Source organism: Lonchura striata, chromosome 2 (genome assembly GCF_050655825.1).
Source record: "Lonchura striata isolate lonStrDom1 chromosome 2, ASM5065582v1, whole genome shotgun sequence".
NCBI classification, from domain to species: Eukaryota; Metazoa; Chordata; class Aves; order Passeriformes; family Estrildidae; genus Lonchura; species Lonchura striata.
This window is the reverse complement of record NC_140704.1, coordinates 156,974,113-156,987,234: the sequence shown is the minus strand read 5'-3', so window position 1 is coordinate 156,987,234 and position 13,122 is coordinate 156,974,113. Positions and strand designations below refer to the sequence as shown.

At 64.8% G+C, this 13,122-nt stretch overlaps 2 protein-coding genes across 5 annotated transcripts; one reads left to right on the top strand and one right to left on the bottom strand.

Annotated features, from left to right (window-relative positions):
• Positions 1-1,154: 1,154 nt before the first annotated feature.
• On the bottom strand, positions 1,155-6,388 carry LOC110478077 (GPI-linked NAD(P)(+)--arginine ADP-ribosyltransferase 1). Of its 3 annotated transcripts, XR_014953464.1 has the most exons (5): positions 3,820-4,880; positions 3,211-3,249; positions 2,435-2,798; positions 2,087-2,231; positions 1,155-1,349 (listed from the first exon to the last, which is right to left on the bottom strand). XR_014953464.1 is itself a non-coding variant. In XM_031503755.3 (4 exons), the coding sequence occupies exons 2-4, from the start codon at positions 4,622-4,624 to the stop codon at positions 2,713-2,715; spliced, it is 930 nt and encodes a 309-aa protein (XP_031359615.3). In that variant the 5' UTR covers positions 4,625-4,682; positions 6,339-6,388; the 3' UTR covers positions 2,368-2,712. The 3 variants fall into 3 exon arrangements, 1 of the variants encoding a protein (XP_031359615.3); XR_014953463.1 differs by lacking the exon at positions 1,155-1,349 and having other exon boundaries at positions 1,403-2,231; XM_031503755.3 differs by lacking the exons at positions 1,155-1,349; positions 2,087-2,231 and adding an exon at positions 6,339-6,388 and having other exon boundaries at positions 2,368-2,798; positions 3,820-4,682.
• A 1,896-nt stretch (positions 6,389-8,284) lies between these two features.
• LOC144245922 (CKLF-like MARVEL transmembrane domain-containing protein 5) lies at positions 8,285-13,119 on the top strand. 2 transcript variants are annotated; one of them, XM_077781472.2, is made up of 5 exons: positions 8,285-8,409; positions 10,964-11,116; positions 11,924-12,019; positions 12,097-12,181; positions 13,014-13,119. In XM_077781472.2, exons 1-5 carry the CDS (start codon positions 8,329-8,331, stop codon positions 13,034-13,036), a joined length of 438 nt encoding a protein of 145 aa, XP_077637598.2. In that variant the 5' UTR covers positions 8,285-8,328; the 3' UTR covers positions 13,037-13,119. The 2 variants fall into 2 exon arrangements, with proteins under 2 accessions (XP_077637598.2, XP_085430247.1); XM_085574121.1 differs by lacking the exon at positions 12,097-12,181.
• The last annotated feature ends 3 nt before the right edge of the window (positions 13,120-13,122 follow it).

Here is a 13,122-nt window from a genome sequence, read left to right as displayed (position 1 = left end):
TGCCCAGTGCCGTGCCCAGCTCTGCCCAGTGCCATTCCAGCTCTGCCCAGTGCAGTGTCCAGCTCTGCCCAGTGCCGTGTCCAGCTCTGCCCAGTGCTGTGCCCAGCTCTGCCCAGTGCAGTGTCCAGCTCTACCCAGTGCCGTGTCCAGCTCTGCCCAGTGCCGTGTCCTGTTCCGCTCAGTGAATAAAACTTCTCTTAAAACGCTCACAGTAGTCATCCCTTAATTGTGAGCGCAAATCCTCACATCGCACACCCGTAACAAAGCTGCGGGTGCCGCACGCTGGGAAGGGCTCAAGGCCAGGCCGGGCGGGGCCTGGAGCAGCCCGGGCCAGGGCAGATGTCCCTGCCCAGGACAGGGCTGGCACCGGACGGGCTTTAAGGCCGCTCCATCCCAAACCCCGGCAGAGCCCCCGGGGCCGGGCGGGGCGGGGCGGGCGCTCGGCAGCGCCGGCAGCTCGTGCTGCCGCCTGCTGGCGGCACCCGGAACTGCAGCCGGAGCGCGGCTTGCCCGCGCTCGCTGCTGCCCTCCGGTGGACAATGCCCGAAGCGCAGCTCCCGGAGACGAGCGGGCAAAGCGGGTCACAGCGGCAATAATGGCCACAGTGGTCACAGCGGTCACAGCGGTCAGAGTGGCAATAATGGTCACAGTGGTCACAGTGGTCACAGTGGCCACAGCGGCAATAACAGCTACAATGGTCACAGTGGTCACAGTGGCCATAGTGGTCACAGAGGTCAGAGTGGTCACAGTGGTCACAGTGGCCACAGTGACCACAGGGATCACAGTGGCCACAGCGGTCACAGTGGTCACAGTGGCCACAGTGGCAATAATGGCCACAGCGGTCACAGTGGTCACAGTGGCCACAGTGTCAATAATGGCCACAGTGGTCACAGTGGTCACAGTGGCCACAGTGGCAATAATGGCCACAGTGGTCACAGTGGCCATAGTGGTCATAGGGGCAATAACAGCCACAGTGGTCACAGTGGTCACAGTGGCCGCAGTGGCAATAATGACCACAGCGGTCACAGTGGCCATAGTGGCCATAGTGGCAATAATGGCCACAGTGGTCACAGTGGTCACAGTGGCCATAGTGGCAATAATGGCCACAGTGGTCACAGTGGTCACAGTGGCCAAAGTCACCAGGGAGCCCACAGTGGCCTTGGTGGCCTTGGTGGCCGCATTTCTCCGGGGATCCTGGTAGCCTTCAGGACCATGGTGTCCATGTGTCCTCCAAGAACATAGTGACCTCCATGGCTTCATGGCTTAGAGGGTTCCAATGGCCACCGCCATGGCCACGGTGTCCAGAAGGAGTCCCCCGAGGTTGGGGGAGTTCCCGGGGAGGCTCCCACCTGTGGGGACAAAGAGAGGGGTCAGGGAGACCATGGGCTGAGGGGGTCAGAGGGTCACAGGGGGAGGGACAGGGGTGACAGGAGGGCCCTGAGGGTGTGGGAGGTCAGAGGGGCCCATAACAAGGTCCCTTTCCCCTGTGCCCAGCCATAGGTGTCCTTGTCCCCCCAGCCCCAGCTCCGGGTGTCCCTGTCCCCCTCACCTGGCACTGGGTGTCCCCATCCCCCGTGCCCAGCACTGGCTGTCCCTGACCTTGTCCCCAGCTCTGGCTGTCCTGCCTCCCACCCGCAGTGGGTCTCCCTGTCCCCTCTTGGCCACCGGTGTCCTCTGCACCGTGTGTCCTCGTCCCCAGCCCTCACTGAGTGTCCCCATCCCCCAGGTTGTTCCCATGCTGTCACCTCGCAGCCACTCGCAGTTGTAGTTGCTGGAGTTCCCGGTGGATCGAAGCACAATTTTCCATGTGCTCCTTTCCTTCTTGACAGCAGTTTGGGTTTTTTTATTTGTACCATTGCATTTGTATTTTTAGTTTTCCTAGTAAAGAACTGTTATTCCTATTCCCATATCTTTGCCTGAGAACCTTTTGATTTCGAAATTATAACAATTCAGAGGGAGGGGGTTTACATTTTTTCCATTTCATAGGAGGATCTTGCCTTTCTTTGCAGACAACTGTCTTGTCAAACCAAGACACACCAGGACAGAATGTCACCCCCAGACCCGGATCCTTCATCCTACCCTTCACCTTAGAATGTCGAGTCCTTTTCTGGGTTGTTGGGGTACAAAATTCGACTCTTCAGGGGTTTGTCCCACCCTCAGAACCCTCTTCCTCCACCTTCTCCTGCTCCTTTTCCTCTTCCTCTCCCTCTTCCTCCTGCCTGCAGGAAGTCCTGAAATTCCAGGATAATTTGGGATGTCAAAGGACCTTCAAGACCACTCAGTTCCACCCCTGCCCTGAGGGTTCCCCTGTGCTTCCTCCTCATCCTCCTCCTCCAGAGGGTTAAAGTAAAAGGAAAACTCATGGACTGAGGTAAACCCAGTTTAATAAACAGGAAGAAATATTAAAATTACTGGATAGGGAGGCAAAAAATACCAAGAAAGTGAAGAACCACAGCCATGGTACAGTCAGGGTCCCCCTGTCCCTCTGTTGTCCCAACATCCTGGTGGCACCCGTGGCTCCACTGCTGTCCCCTCCCTTGTCCTGGCTTGGTGGCCACAGTGGCCATGGTGGCCTTGTAAGTCACAGTGGCCACAGATGCCATGGTGACTTTGGAGACCTCAGTGACCTTGGTGGCCTCATGGCTTGGGGGGTGCAATCGTCTTTGGTGACCATGGTGACCACAATGACCATGGTGGTCTTGGCCTCGTGGTTTAGAGGATCCCAGTGGCCACTGCCAGGGCTGCAGTGGCCAGGAGGAGCCCTCCAAGGTTGGGGAGGTCCTCAGGGATGCTCCTGCCTGGGGAGAAAAAGATGGGGGTCACAGGGGGCTGGGGGCGGCGGGGTAAGTGGGACAGGGAGACAGTGAGGGAGGACAGAGGTGACAGGGGAAAGGGGGAGCCCTGAGGGTGGGACAGGGGGCTATGGAGGGGGGGTTAGAGGTGACAGAGGGGTTTGGGGGGCCATGGGAGGGCACAGGGAGCCAAGGGGTGTCAGAGGGGTCCTAGAGTGACATAGGGGACAAGGGGGCCATGAGTGGGCAACAGTGGTGACAAGGGGAGTGACCACGGGAGGATCAGGGGTGACAGGGCCATGGGGGGCCATGGGGAGGGGACAGGGCTCAAGGGTGGCCATGGGGGTGCTAAAGGGGTGACAGGGGGGCCATGGGGAGGAGTGGCAGGGTGACAGAGGGGTCAGGGGGCCCAGCTCACCTGCATCAAACACACAGGGCCCATCCCCACAGCGCTGCTCTGCGGAGGGGAGGGACAGCGTCAGTATTGGGGGGTCCCTGTCTCTGTCCCGTCCCACATGTGGGGGTCCCCATCTTTGTCCCCGGCACAGGATGTCCCTGTGCCCCCTGTGCTCATGGTGGATGTCCCCAGCCGCAGGTGTCTGTCCCCTCTCCCCTGTCCCCAGTACTGGGGGTGACCTTGTCCCCATGCCCACAGTGGGTGCCCCCAGCACTGGGTGTCCCTGTCCTTGTCCCCGGCACCGTGTATCCTTGTCTCCTCATTCTCACCAAGTGTCCCCAGCACTGGGTCCCCTCACCTTCTCTGACTGTCCCTGTCCCCAGCACTGAGTGTCCCTGTCGCTGTCCCTCACCTTCTCTGAATGTCCCTGTCCCTCACCCTCACCGACTGTCCCCAGTACTGTGTGTCCCTGTCCTTGTCCCCAGCACTGTGTCCCTGTCCCGTCACCTTCTCTGACTGTCCCTGTCCCCAGCACTGTGTCCCTGTCCCCTCACCTTCTCTGACTGTCCCTGTCCCCAGCACTGTGTCCCTGTCCCTGTCCCCGTCCCCAGGCTGTCCCCAGGCTGTCACCTCGCAGCCACTCGCAGTTGTAGTTGCTGAAGGTCCCGCTGGAGCGGAGCTGGATCCGCGCCTTGTCCCCAGCCTCGGTGACGGCGGTGACAGCGGTGACCTCGAAGGTCTCGAAGGGCGGGATCAGCACCTCCTCCTCGTGCGGGAAGAAGGAGAATTCCCGGATGGCCGCGCCCTGGCAGGTGAGCACCTGGAACGCCGCGTCCGTCCCAAAGGCCCAGGAGCTCTCGTTGCGCAGCGACGCCGACGCGAAGTGCCCGAAGCGGACGGTGTCGCCGCGCCGCGCCTCGAACCGCAGCCCGCGCACGCCCCGGTACACGCGGTGACACCGCGGTCCCCGCGCGTCCCTCAGCGCGGCCAGGGCGTCAGTCAGCAGGAAATGCAGCGCTTTGAAGTGGAACTTGTCCCGGTATTGCTGGCTGGAGTTCCCAGCCGTGCGCACGGCATCGTTGAACTCCCGGTGTAGCGGCACCGGCGCCGTGTAGGCCAGCAGCGCGATGGCCTGGGCCGGGGACAGAGGGGACCGAGGGGACCGAGGGGACGGCCGGACGCGCCACTCGGCCGCGGCCAGGGCCCAGCCCTCGGCGAAGTGACCGCTCCGCCGGAACTCGGAGCGGTTGAGCGCCGGCAGGGCCGCGGCCATGGCGCGGCCGCAGCCCCGGTACTGGTCATCGAAGGCGCCCGGGGCCATGTCCAGGGCCACCACCGGCGGGCCCGCGGTGTCACCGGCCGGGACGGCGGTGGCCGCGGTGGCCGCGGTGATGGCCACGGTGATCAGTGCCAGGGTCGGCGGCAGCGGGTCCATGGAGAGCGGGGCCGTGGGGTGCCCCCGGTGCGGGGACACCAAAGGGCACCGGGGGACACTGGGGGGACACGGTGGCAGCGCGGAGGGGACACCGAGGGCAGCTGGCTTCTCAGAGTCCCCCCGTCACCCCCTGGCCCCAGACCCCTTGTCCTCCCCGCTGCCCACCAGGACCCCAGCCCAAACCCCAGTGTCACTCCCAGTCCCGCGCCGTGACCCCATTCCCATTCCCATGGTCCCAATCCCCCCCCAGTGTCCCCCGCCGTGACCCCATTCCCATTCCCATGGTCCCAATCCCCCCCCAGTGTCCCCCACCGTGACCCCATTCCCATTCCCATGGTCCCAATCCCCCCCCAGTGTCCCCCACCGTGACCCCAATCCCATTCCCATGGTCCCAATCCCCCCCCAGTGTCCCCCACCGTGACCCCATTCCCATTCCCATGGTCCCAATCCCCCCCCAGTGTCCCCCGCCGTGACCCCAATCCCATTCCCATGGTCCCAATCCCCCCCCAGTGTCCCCCACCGTGACCCCATTCCCATTCCCATGGTCCCAATCCCCCCCCAGTGTCCCCCGCCGTGACCCCAATCCCATTCCCATGGTCCCAATCCCCCCCCAGTGTCCCCTGCCGTGACCCCAATCCCATTCCCATGGTCCCATGTCCCCCTGGTGCCCCTCCAGTTCCCCAATCCCATTCCCATGGTCTCATGTAGTCCCACGTCCCCCCTGGTGCCCCTCCAGGACCCCAGTCCTGGGGTCACCCCCTGCCTCCCCCCTGGCCTCCTGGTTTCCTCTCACCCCAAGTGTCCCCCAGTGTGCCCTGCCCCCCCTCAGACCCCAGTCCAATGACCCCCACCATGTCCCCCAGATTCCCCCAGCACCCCCCCACCACCTACAGCGTCCCCCCAGGACCCCAAATCCTGCTACCAGACCCATGTCCCCCTCACGTGTCCCCTCAGGACCCCAGTCCCACACTCATGGTCTCAATTTCCCCATCACTTGTCCCCCCAGGACCCCAATTCTCCCAGTCCCATGTCCCCATCACGTGTCCCCACAGGTCCCCAAATCCTGCTCCTGGTCCCATGTCCCCCAGTGCCACTCCAAGTCCCCTGTCCCCCCCGGTGCCCCCCAGACCCCCCAGACCCCAATCCCGTGTGTCCCCCCCGAGACCCCAATCCCGTGTCCCCCCCAGACCCCAATTCTGTGTGCCCCCCAGACCCCAATCCCGTGTCCCCAGACCCCAATCCCGTGTGTCCCCAGACCCCAATCCCGTGTGTCCCCCCCAGACCCCAATCCCATGTGTCCCCCAGACCCCAATCCCGTGTCCCTAGACCCCAATCCCGTGTCCCCAGACCCCAATCCCCTGTGTCACCCCCGGGACCCCAATACCGTGTCCCCAGACCCCAATCCCGTGTCCCCAAACCCCAATCCCGTGTCCCCAGACCCCAATCCCGTGTGTCCCCCCCAGACCCCAATCCCGTGTGTCCCCAGACCCCAATCCCGTGTGTCCCCCCGGTACCCCCAGACCCCAATCCCGTGTGTCCCCCCCCAGACCCCAATCCCGTGTCCCCAGACCCCAATCCCGTGTGTCCCCCCGGTACCCCCAGACTCCAATCCCGTGTCCCCAAACCCCAATCCCGTGTCCCCAGTCCCCAATCCCGTGTCCCCAGTCCCCAATCCCGTGTGTCCCCGGTACCCCCGGACCCCCCCCCCCGTTACCGGTGGTCGCGGGGTCCCGGTGCCGCTCTCGCCCCCCAACCCCCCCAGGGTCACGTGACCCCCAGCTTTTTTTAGCCCGGGTCGGGCCCCGAGCCAGCCCCTCCCCCCCCGGGTATTTTTAGGGTGTCCCCACCCCCCCCCAGCGACCCAGAACCACAAATGGGAGGGACTGGGGGGAACTGGGAATGACTGGGAATGACTGGGAGTACCCGGAGACGGAACAGGCAGTGACTGGGAGTGACTGGGAATGACTGGGAATGACTGGGAGTAACTGGAGGGGGAACAGGCAGTGACTGGGAGTGACTGGGAGTAACTGGGGGGGAACTGGGAGTGACTGGGGGGGAACTGGGATGGACTGGGAGTGACTGGAAGGGAACTGGAAGTGACTGGGAGGGACTTGGAGTGTGACTGGGAGCTACAGAGTCACTGGGGGAGCACTCAGATTGACTGGGAAGCTCTGGGAGTGACTGGGAGGAACTGGGAGTGACCGAGAGGGCACTGGGGGGCACAGGGGGGAGAAGTGGGGAGCAACTGGAAGTCACTGGGGTCATTTGAGAGGCAACTGGGAGGCTCTGGGGGTGATCTGGGAGCACTGGGAGGTGACTGGGGGCAACTGAGAAGCAACTGGGAGGCTCTGGGAGGTGGCTGAGGAGCAGGGGGAGTGACTGGGAGCAACTGGGAATACTGGGTGTTGGGAGATGCCCAGCTCAGCTCCCAGTGGTTCCAGTTGCTCCCCAGTGCCTCCCAGTTACTTCCAGTCACGCTCCATTCACTCCTTGGAGACTTCCAGTCCCTCCCAGTGTTCCCCAAGCATTTCCCAGTGCCTCCCAGTTCCCCACAGTCCCCTCCAGTTTCCTCTCAGCCATCCCCTGGCTGCTCCCAGTCAATCCCAGTATATCCTCTCAGGTCCCAGTCTCCCCAGTTTCCACTCAGTGTTGCCTCCCAGTCCCTCCCCGGCCAATCCCAGTTATTCCCCAGTGGCTCCCAGTCCATCCCAGTTGCCTCCCAGCCTCTATCCAGCCTCTCCCAGTCCCGCCCAGACCCCTCGCAGTAGCTCCCAGTCGGCTCCCAATCACTCCCAGTCAATTCCAGTATGCGCCTAAGGCCCCTCCAGCAGTTCCCAGTCCCTCCCAGTCGCCTCCCAGTCCCCCCCAGTGCGTCCCAGTTCCTCCCAGTGCTTCCCAGTCACTCTAAGTGCTCCCCCAGTGACTCAGTAGCTCTCAGTCTTTCCCAGTCACTCCCAGTCACTCCACCAGTGCCGTCCCAGTCCCTCCCAGTGCTTCCCAGTCACTCTGAGTGTTCCCCCAGTGCGTCCCAGTCCCTCCCAGTCAATCCCCGAACACGCCCAGGGCCCACCCAGCAGTTCTCCCCAGTTCCCAGTTCCCTCCCAGTCTCCCCCAGTCCCTCCCAGTTGCCATTCAACCTCTCCCAGTTCCCTCCCAGTCCCTCCCAGTCCCTCCCAGTCCCTCCCAGTCTCCCCCCAGTCCCTCCCAGTCCCCCCCAGTCTCCCCCCAGTCCCTCCCAGTCCCCCCCCAGTCCCTCCCATTCCTCCCCAGTCTCCCCCCAGTCTCCCCCCAGTCCCTCCCAGTCCCCCCCAGTCCCTCCCAGTCCCTCCCAGTGTCCCCAACAAGGTCCCTTTGTCCCGGTCCCGCCGGTGCCTGTCACGGTGGGGGAAGGGGGGGGGCACCCCACGTGTCCCCCCCGGTACCCGCCCCTCCCCCAGCCCCACGGAGACCCCCAGAGACCTCCCCGGGACCCCCCGGAACCCCCGGGACGCCCCAGAACCCCCCAGACTTTGCGGGGACCCCCCAGAACCCCCCGGGACACCACAGAACCCCCCGGGACCCCCCAGAGACCCCCCGGGACCCCCCAGAGACCTCTCCGAGACCCTCCAGAACCCCCCAGACCTTCCCGGGACCCCCCAGAACCCCCCGGAACCTCCAGAACCCCCCGGGACCCCCCAGAGACCCCCCGGGACCCCCCGCCCCCCATGGGGCAGCCGGAGCCGCCGGGGGTCTTCGACCTGGGGGTGCTGAGAACCCCCCGGGGGCTGCTGCTGGCAGGGGAACTGGTATGGGACTGGGGGAACTGGGATGGGGGACTGGGGAACTGGGGGAACTGGTACGGGACTGGGGAACTGGTACGGGACTGGGGGAACTGGGATGGGGGACTGGGGGAACTGGGGGAACTGGTACGGGACTGGGGGAACTGGGATGGGGGACTGGGGGAACTGGGATGGGGGACTGGAGAACTGGGGGAACTGGTACGGGACTGGGGGAACTGGGATGGGGGACTGGAGAACTGGGGGAACTGGTACGGGACTGGGGAACTGGGATGGGGGACGGGGGGAACTGGTACGGGACTGGGGAACTGGTACGGGACTGGGGGAACTGGTACGGGACTGGGGAACTGGTACGGGACTGGGGGAACTGGGGGAACTGGTATGGGACTGGGGGAACTGGGATGGGGGACTGGGGAACTGGGGGAACTGGTACGGGACTGGGGAACTGGTACGGGACTGGGGGAACTGGGATGGGGGACTGGGGGAACTGGGGGAACTGGTACGGGACTGGGGAACTGGGATAGGGGACTGGGGAACTGGGGGAACTGGTACGGGACTGGGGGAACTGGGATGGGGGACTGGGGAATTGGGGGAACTGGTACGGGACTGGGGGAACTGGGATGGGGGACTGGGGAACTGGGGGAACTGGTACGGGACTGGGGGAACTGGGATGGGGGACTGGGGAACTGGGGGAACTGGTACGGGACTGGGGGAACTGGTACGGGACTGGGGAACTGGGATGGGGGACTGGGGAACTGGTATGGGACTGGGGGAACTGGGATGGGGGACTGGGGGAACTGGGGTGGGACTGGGGGAACTGGGATGGGGGACTGGGGGAACTGGGGTGGGGGACTGGGGGAACTGGGATGGGGGACTGGGGGAACTGGTACGGGACTGGGGGAACTGGGATGGGGGACTGGTACAGGACCTGGGGAACTGGTACGGGACTGGGGAACTGGTACGGGACTGGGGGAACTGGGATGGGGGACTGGGGAACTGGTACGGGACTGGGGAACTGGGATGGGGGACTGGGGAACTGGTACGGGACTGGGGAACTGGTACGGGACTGGGGGAACTGGTATGGGACTGGGGAACTGGGATGGGGTACTGGGGGAACTGGTACGGGACTGGGGAACTGGGATGGGGGACTGGGGGAACTGGTACGGGACTGGGGAACTGGGATGGGGGACTGGGGAACTGGGATGGGGGACTGGGGAACTGGGATGGGGGACTGGGGGAACTGGGATGGGGGACTGGGGAACTGGGATGGGGGACTGGGGGAACTGGTACGGGACTGGGAAACTGGGATGGGGGACTGGGGAACTGGTACAGGACTGGGGGAACTGGGATGGGGGACTGGGGAACTGGTACGGGACTGGGGGAACTGGTACGGGACTGGGGAACTGGGAGCACTGGGATGGGGTACTGGGGAAACTGGTATGGGACACTGGGGAAACTGAGGGAACTGGAAGCACTGGGATGGGGTACTGGGGGAACTGGGAGCACTGGGAGCACTGGGACAGGACACTGGGGGAACTGGGAGCACTGGGGGCACTGGGGGAACTGGTATGGGATACTGGGAGCAGTGGGGGAACTGGGACGTGATACTGGGAGCACTGGGGGATACTGGGATGGCATACTGGGTTCATTGGCATGGAGATACTGGGGATACTGGGGGAACTGGTATGGGGATACTGGGGGAATTGGAGGAAGTGGTATGGGGATACTGGGGATACTGGGGGAACTGGTATGGGGATACTGGGGATACTGGGGGAATTGTACGGGGATACTGGGGATACTGGGGGAACTGGTACGGGGATACTGGGGATACTGGGGGAACTGGTATGGGCATACTGGGGGAATTGGAGGAACTGGTATGGGGATACTGGGGATACTGGGGGAACTGGTATGGGGATACTAGGGGTACTGGGGGAACTGGTACGGGGATACTGGGGGAATTGGAGGAACTGGGACTGGGGCACTGAGGGAAAATTGGTGTGGAGGTCCTGGGTGGGCTGGTGGGACTGGGGGAACTGGTATGTGGGCACTGGGGGCACTGGGGAGACTGGGGGGAACTGGGGAGACTGGTATGGGGGCACTGGGGGCACTGGGGCAGCACTGGGGGGACAGTGGGGACCCCACAGGTGCGAACCCCCTGACACCCCCATAACCCCCCCGTGCCCCCAGGGTGCTCTGCAAGGGGGTGGTGACACTCCTGTCCCCCCCGTGACCCCTCTGTGTCCCCTCCGTGTCCCCTCTGTCCCCAGGTGATGTCCGGGGGGGTGGTGGCACTCCTGTCCCCCCCGTGACCCCTCCGTGACCCCCCCATGACCCGTCCGTGTCCCCTGTGTCCCCAGGTGCTGTCCGGGGCGGTGGTGGCACTCGTGTCCCCCCCGTGACCCCTCTGTGTCCCCTGTGTCCCCAGGTGCTGTCCGGGGCGGTGGTGGCACTCCTGTCACCCCCCGTGACCCGTCCGTGTCCCCTGTGTCCCCAGGTGCTGTCCGGGGCGGTGGTGGCACTCCTGTCACCCCCCGTGACCCCTCTGTGTCCCCTGTGTCCCCAGGTGCTGTCCGGGGCGGTGGTGGCACTCCTGTCCCCCCCCGCGCCCCCCACCCTGGCCCCGGCGCTGCTCCAGACCCTGGCGGGGGCGGCGGCCCTGGGGGGGCTCCTGCTGCGGGACCCCCCCCGGCTGCCCCCCGGCTACGGCACCTGCCTGGTACGGGGACGCGGCGGTGGCACCCGGGGGACCCTCCCGAGTGCCACCCCTCCGTGTCACCGTGTGTCCCCGCCGTGTCCCCACCACGTCCCCGTGGTGTCCCTCCCCAACCCCCCCACGTCCTCCTGCTGTCCCTCCTGTGTCACTCCGTGTCCCCAAGGTGTCACCCCCGTGTGTCAACCCCAAGGTGTCCCCCACTGTCCCCACAGTGTCACCTCCTGGTGCCCACCTCGGCTTTGTCCCCACAGTGTCCCCTCTGTGTTCACTCCTCCCTCTCCAGATGTCCAGCAGGGTGTCACCCCCGTGTGTCAACCCCAAGGTGTCCCCCACTGTCCCCACAGTGTCACCTCCTGGTGCCCACCTCGGCTTTGTCCCCTCTGTGTTCACCCCTCCCTCTCCTGATGTCCCCCAGGTGTCCCCTGCCCTGCTGTCACCCCATGGCGTGTCCCCTACACGTCCCCAGGGTGTCACTCCGTGTCCCCATGTCATCCCTAGGGTGTCCTCCGTGGTGTCCCCTCCACATCCTCATAGTGTCCCTTCATGTCATCCCCATGGCGTGTCCCCTTGTCACCACCCCACATCCCCATGGTATTGGGTGTCCCCCTCCATGTCCTCATAGTGTCCCTCTGGTGTCCCCCCATGTCCCCAGGGTGACCTGCTGCTACCCCTCCATGTTCCCCTGGTGTCCCAATGGTGTCCCCATTGTCACCACACCATCCCTGGTGTCCCCATGGTGTCCCCATTGCCACCACCCTCCCCTGGTGTCCCCAAGGTGTTCCCACAGTGTCCCCCTCTCTGTCCCACCAGGACCTGCTCCGGGCCATCAGTGGGACCCTCATCTTCCTCGTGGCGGCCCTGGTGGCCTTGGCCTCGTCCCGTGACGCCCTGGCTGCCACCACCTTCGTGAGTGTCCCCGAGCCCCGCCCCCTCCGAGCCCCGCCCCCGCCTGACCGGGCCACGCCCCCTTCCCCTCCCCCCAGACCTTCAGCCTCCTCCTGGCCTTGGTCTTCGCCTTCGACACCTTCGTCACCTTCCGCACGCGGGTGGCCCCGGCCCTGGGACAGGGTGAGGGGACACCTGGGGCACCCTAGGGTGGGGCTGGGGACACCTGAGACACCCTGGGGTGGGGCTGGGGACACCTGGGGGAACCTGGGACAGGGTGAGGGGACACCTGGGGCACCCTTGGGTGGGGTTGGGGGACACCTGGGACATCCTGGGACAGGGTGAGGGGACACCTGGGGCACCTGGGACAGGGTGAGGGGACACCTGGGGGAACCTGGGACAGGGTGAGGGGACACCTGGGGCACCCTGGGGTGGGGCTGGGGACACCTGGGACACCCTGGGGTGGGGCTGGGGACACCTGGGGGAACCTGGGACAGGGTGAGGGGACACCTGGGGCACCCTTGGGTGGGGTTGGGGGACACCTGGGACATCCTGGGACAGGGTGAGGGGACACCTGGGGCACCCTGGGGTGGGGCTGGGGACACCTGAGACACCCTGGGACAGGGTGAGGGGACACCTGGGGCACCCTGGGGTGGGGCTGGGGACACCTGGGGCATCCTGGGACAGGGTGAGGGGACAACTGGGGCACCCTGGGGTGGGGCTGGGGACACCTGGGGCACCCTGGGACAGGGTGAGGGGACACCTGGGGCACCCTGGGATCGGGTTGGGGGACACTCTTGGGTAAGGTGGGGGGACATCTGGGACACCCTGGGGTGGGTTGGGGACACCTGGGTTATCCATAGGTGAGGTGGGGATGCCTGGGTAATCCATGGGTGAGTTGGGGGACATCTGGGACACCCTGGGGTGGGACTGGAGACACCTGGGACATCCTTGGGTAGGGTTGGGGGACACATTGATCCTCCTCCTCCACCATCTCCAACTGTTCCTCCTCCAGATCCTGACATGGAGGGCCACTGATGGTCACCACCCCCCACACTGTCTCATTGTCCTCTGGGTCCAGTCCGCCATCCCCCACCCCAAAAATTAAACCTTGTCCCACACCT

What these genes read in the sequence shown, in the direction of transcription:
- LOC110478077 (XM_031503755.3), bottom strand. Translation starts at nt 4,624, where the DNA reads ATGGACCCGCTGCCGCCGACCCTGGCACTGATCACCGTGGCCATCACC. An exon ending in CAACTGCGAGTGGCTGCGAG is followed by an intron (nt 3,250 to 3,819) that starts GTGACAGCCTGG and finishes TCCCCTCCGCAG; the next exon opens with AGCAGCGCTGTGGGGATGGG. An exon ending in GCCCTGTGTGTTTGATGCAG is followed by an intron (nt 2,799 to 3,210) that starts GTGAGCTGGGCC and finishes TTTTCTCCCCAG; the next exon opens with GCAGGAGCATCCCTGAGGAC.
- LOC144245922 (XM_077781472.2), top strand. Translation starts at nt 8,329, where the DNA reads ATGGGGCAGCCGGAGCCGCCGGGGGTCTTCGACCTGGGGGTGCTGAGA. An exon ending in CCGGCTACGGCACCTGCCTG is followed by an intron (nt 11,117 to 11,923) that starts GTACGGGGACGC and finishes CTGTCCCACCAG; the next exon opens with GACCTGCTCCGGGCCATCAG. An exon ending in GGCCCCGGCCCTGGGACAGG is followed by an intron (nt 12,182 to 13,013) that starts GTGAGGGGACAC and finishes TTCCTCCTCCAG; the next exon opens with ATCCTGACATGGAGGGCCAC.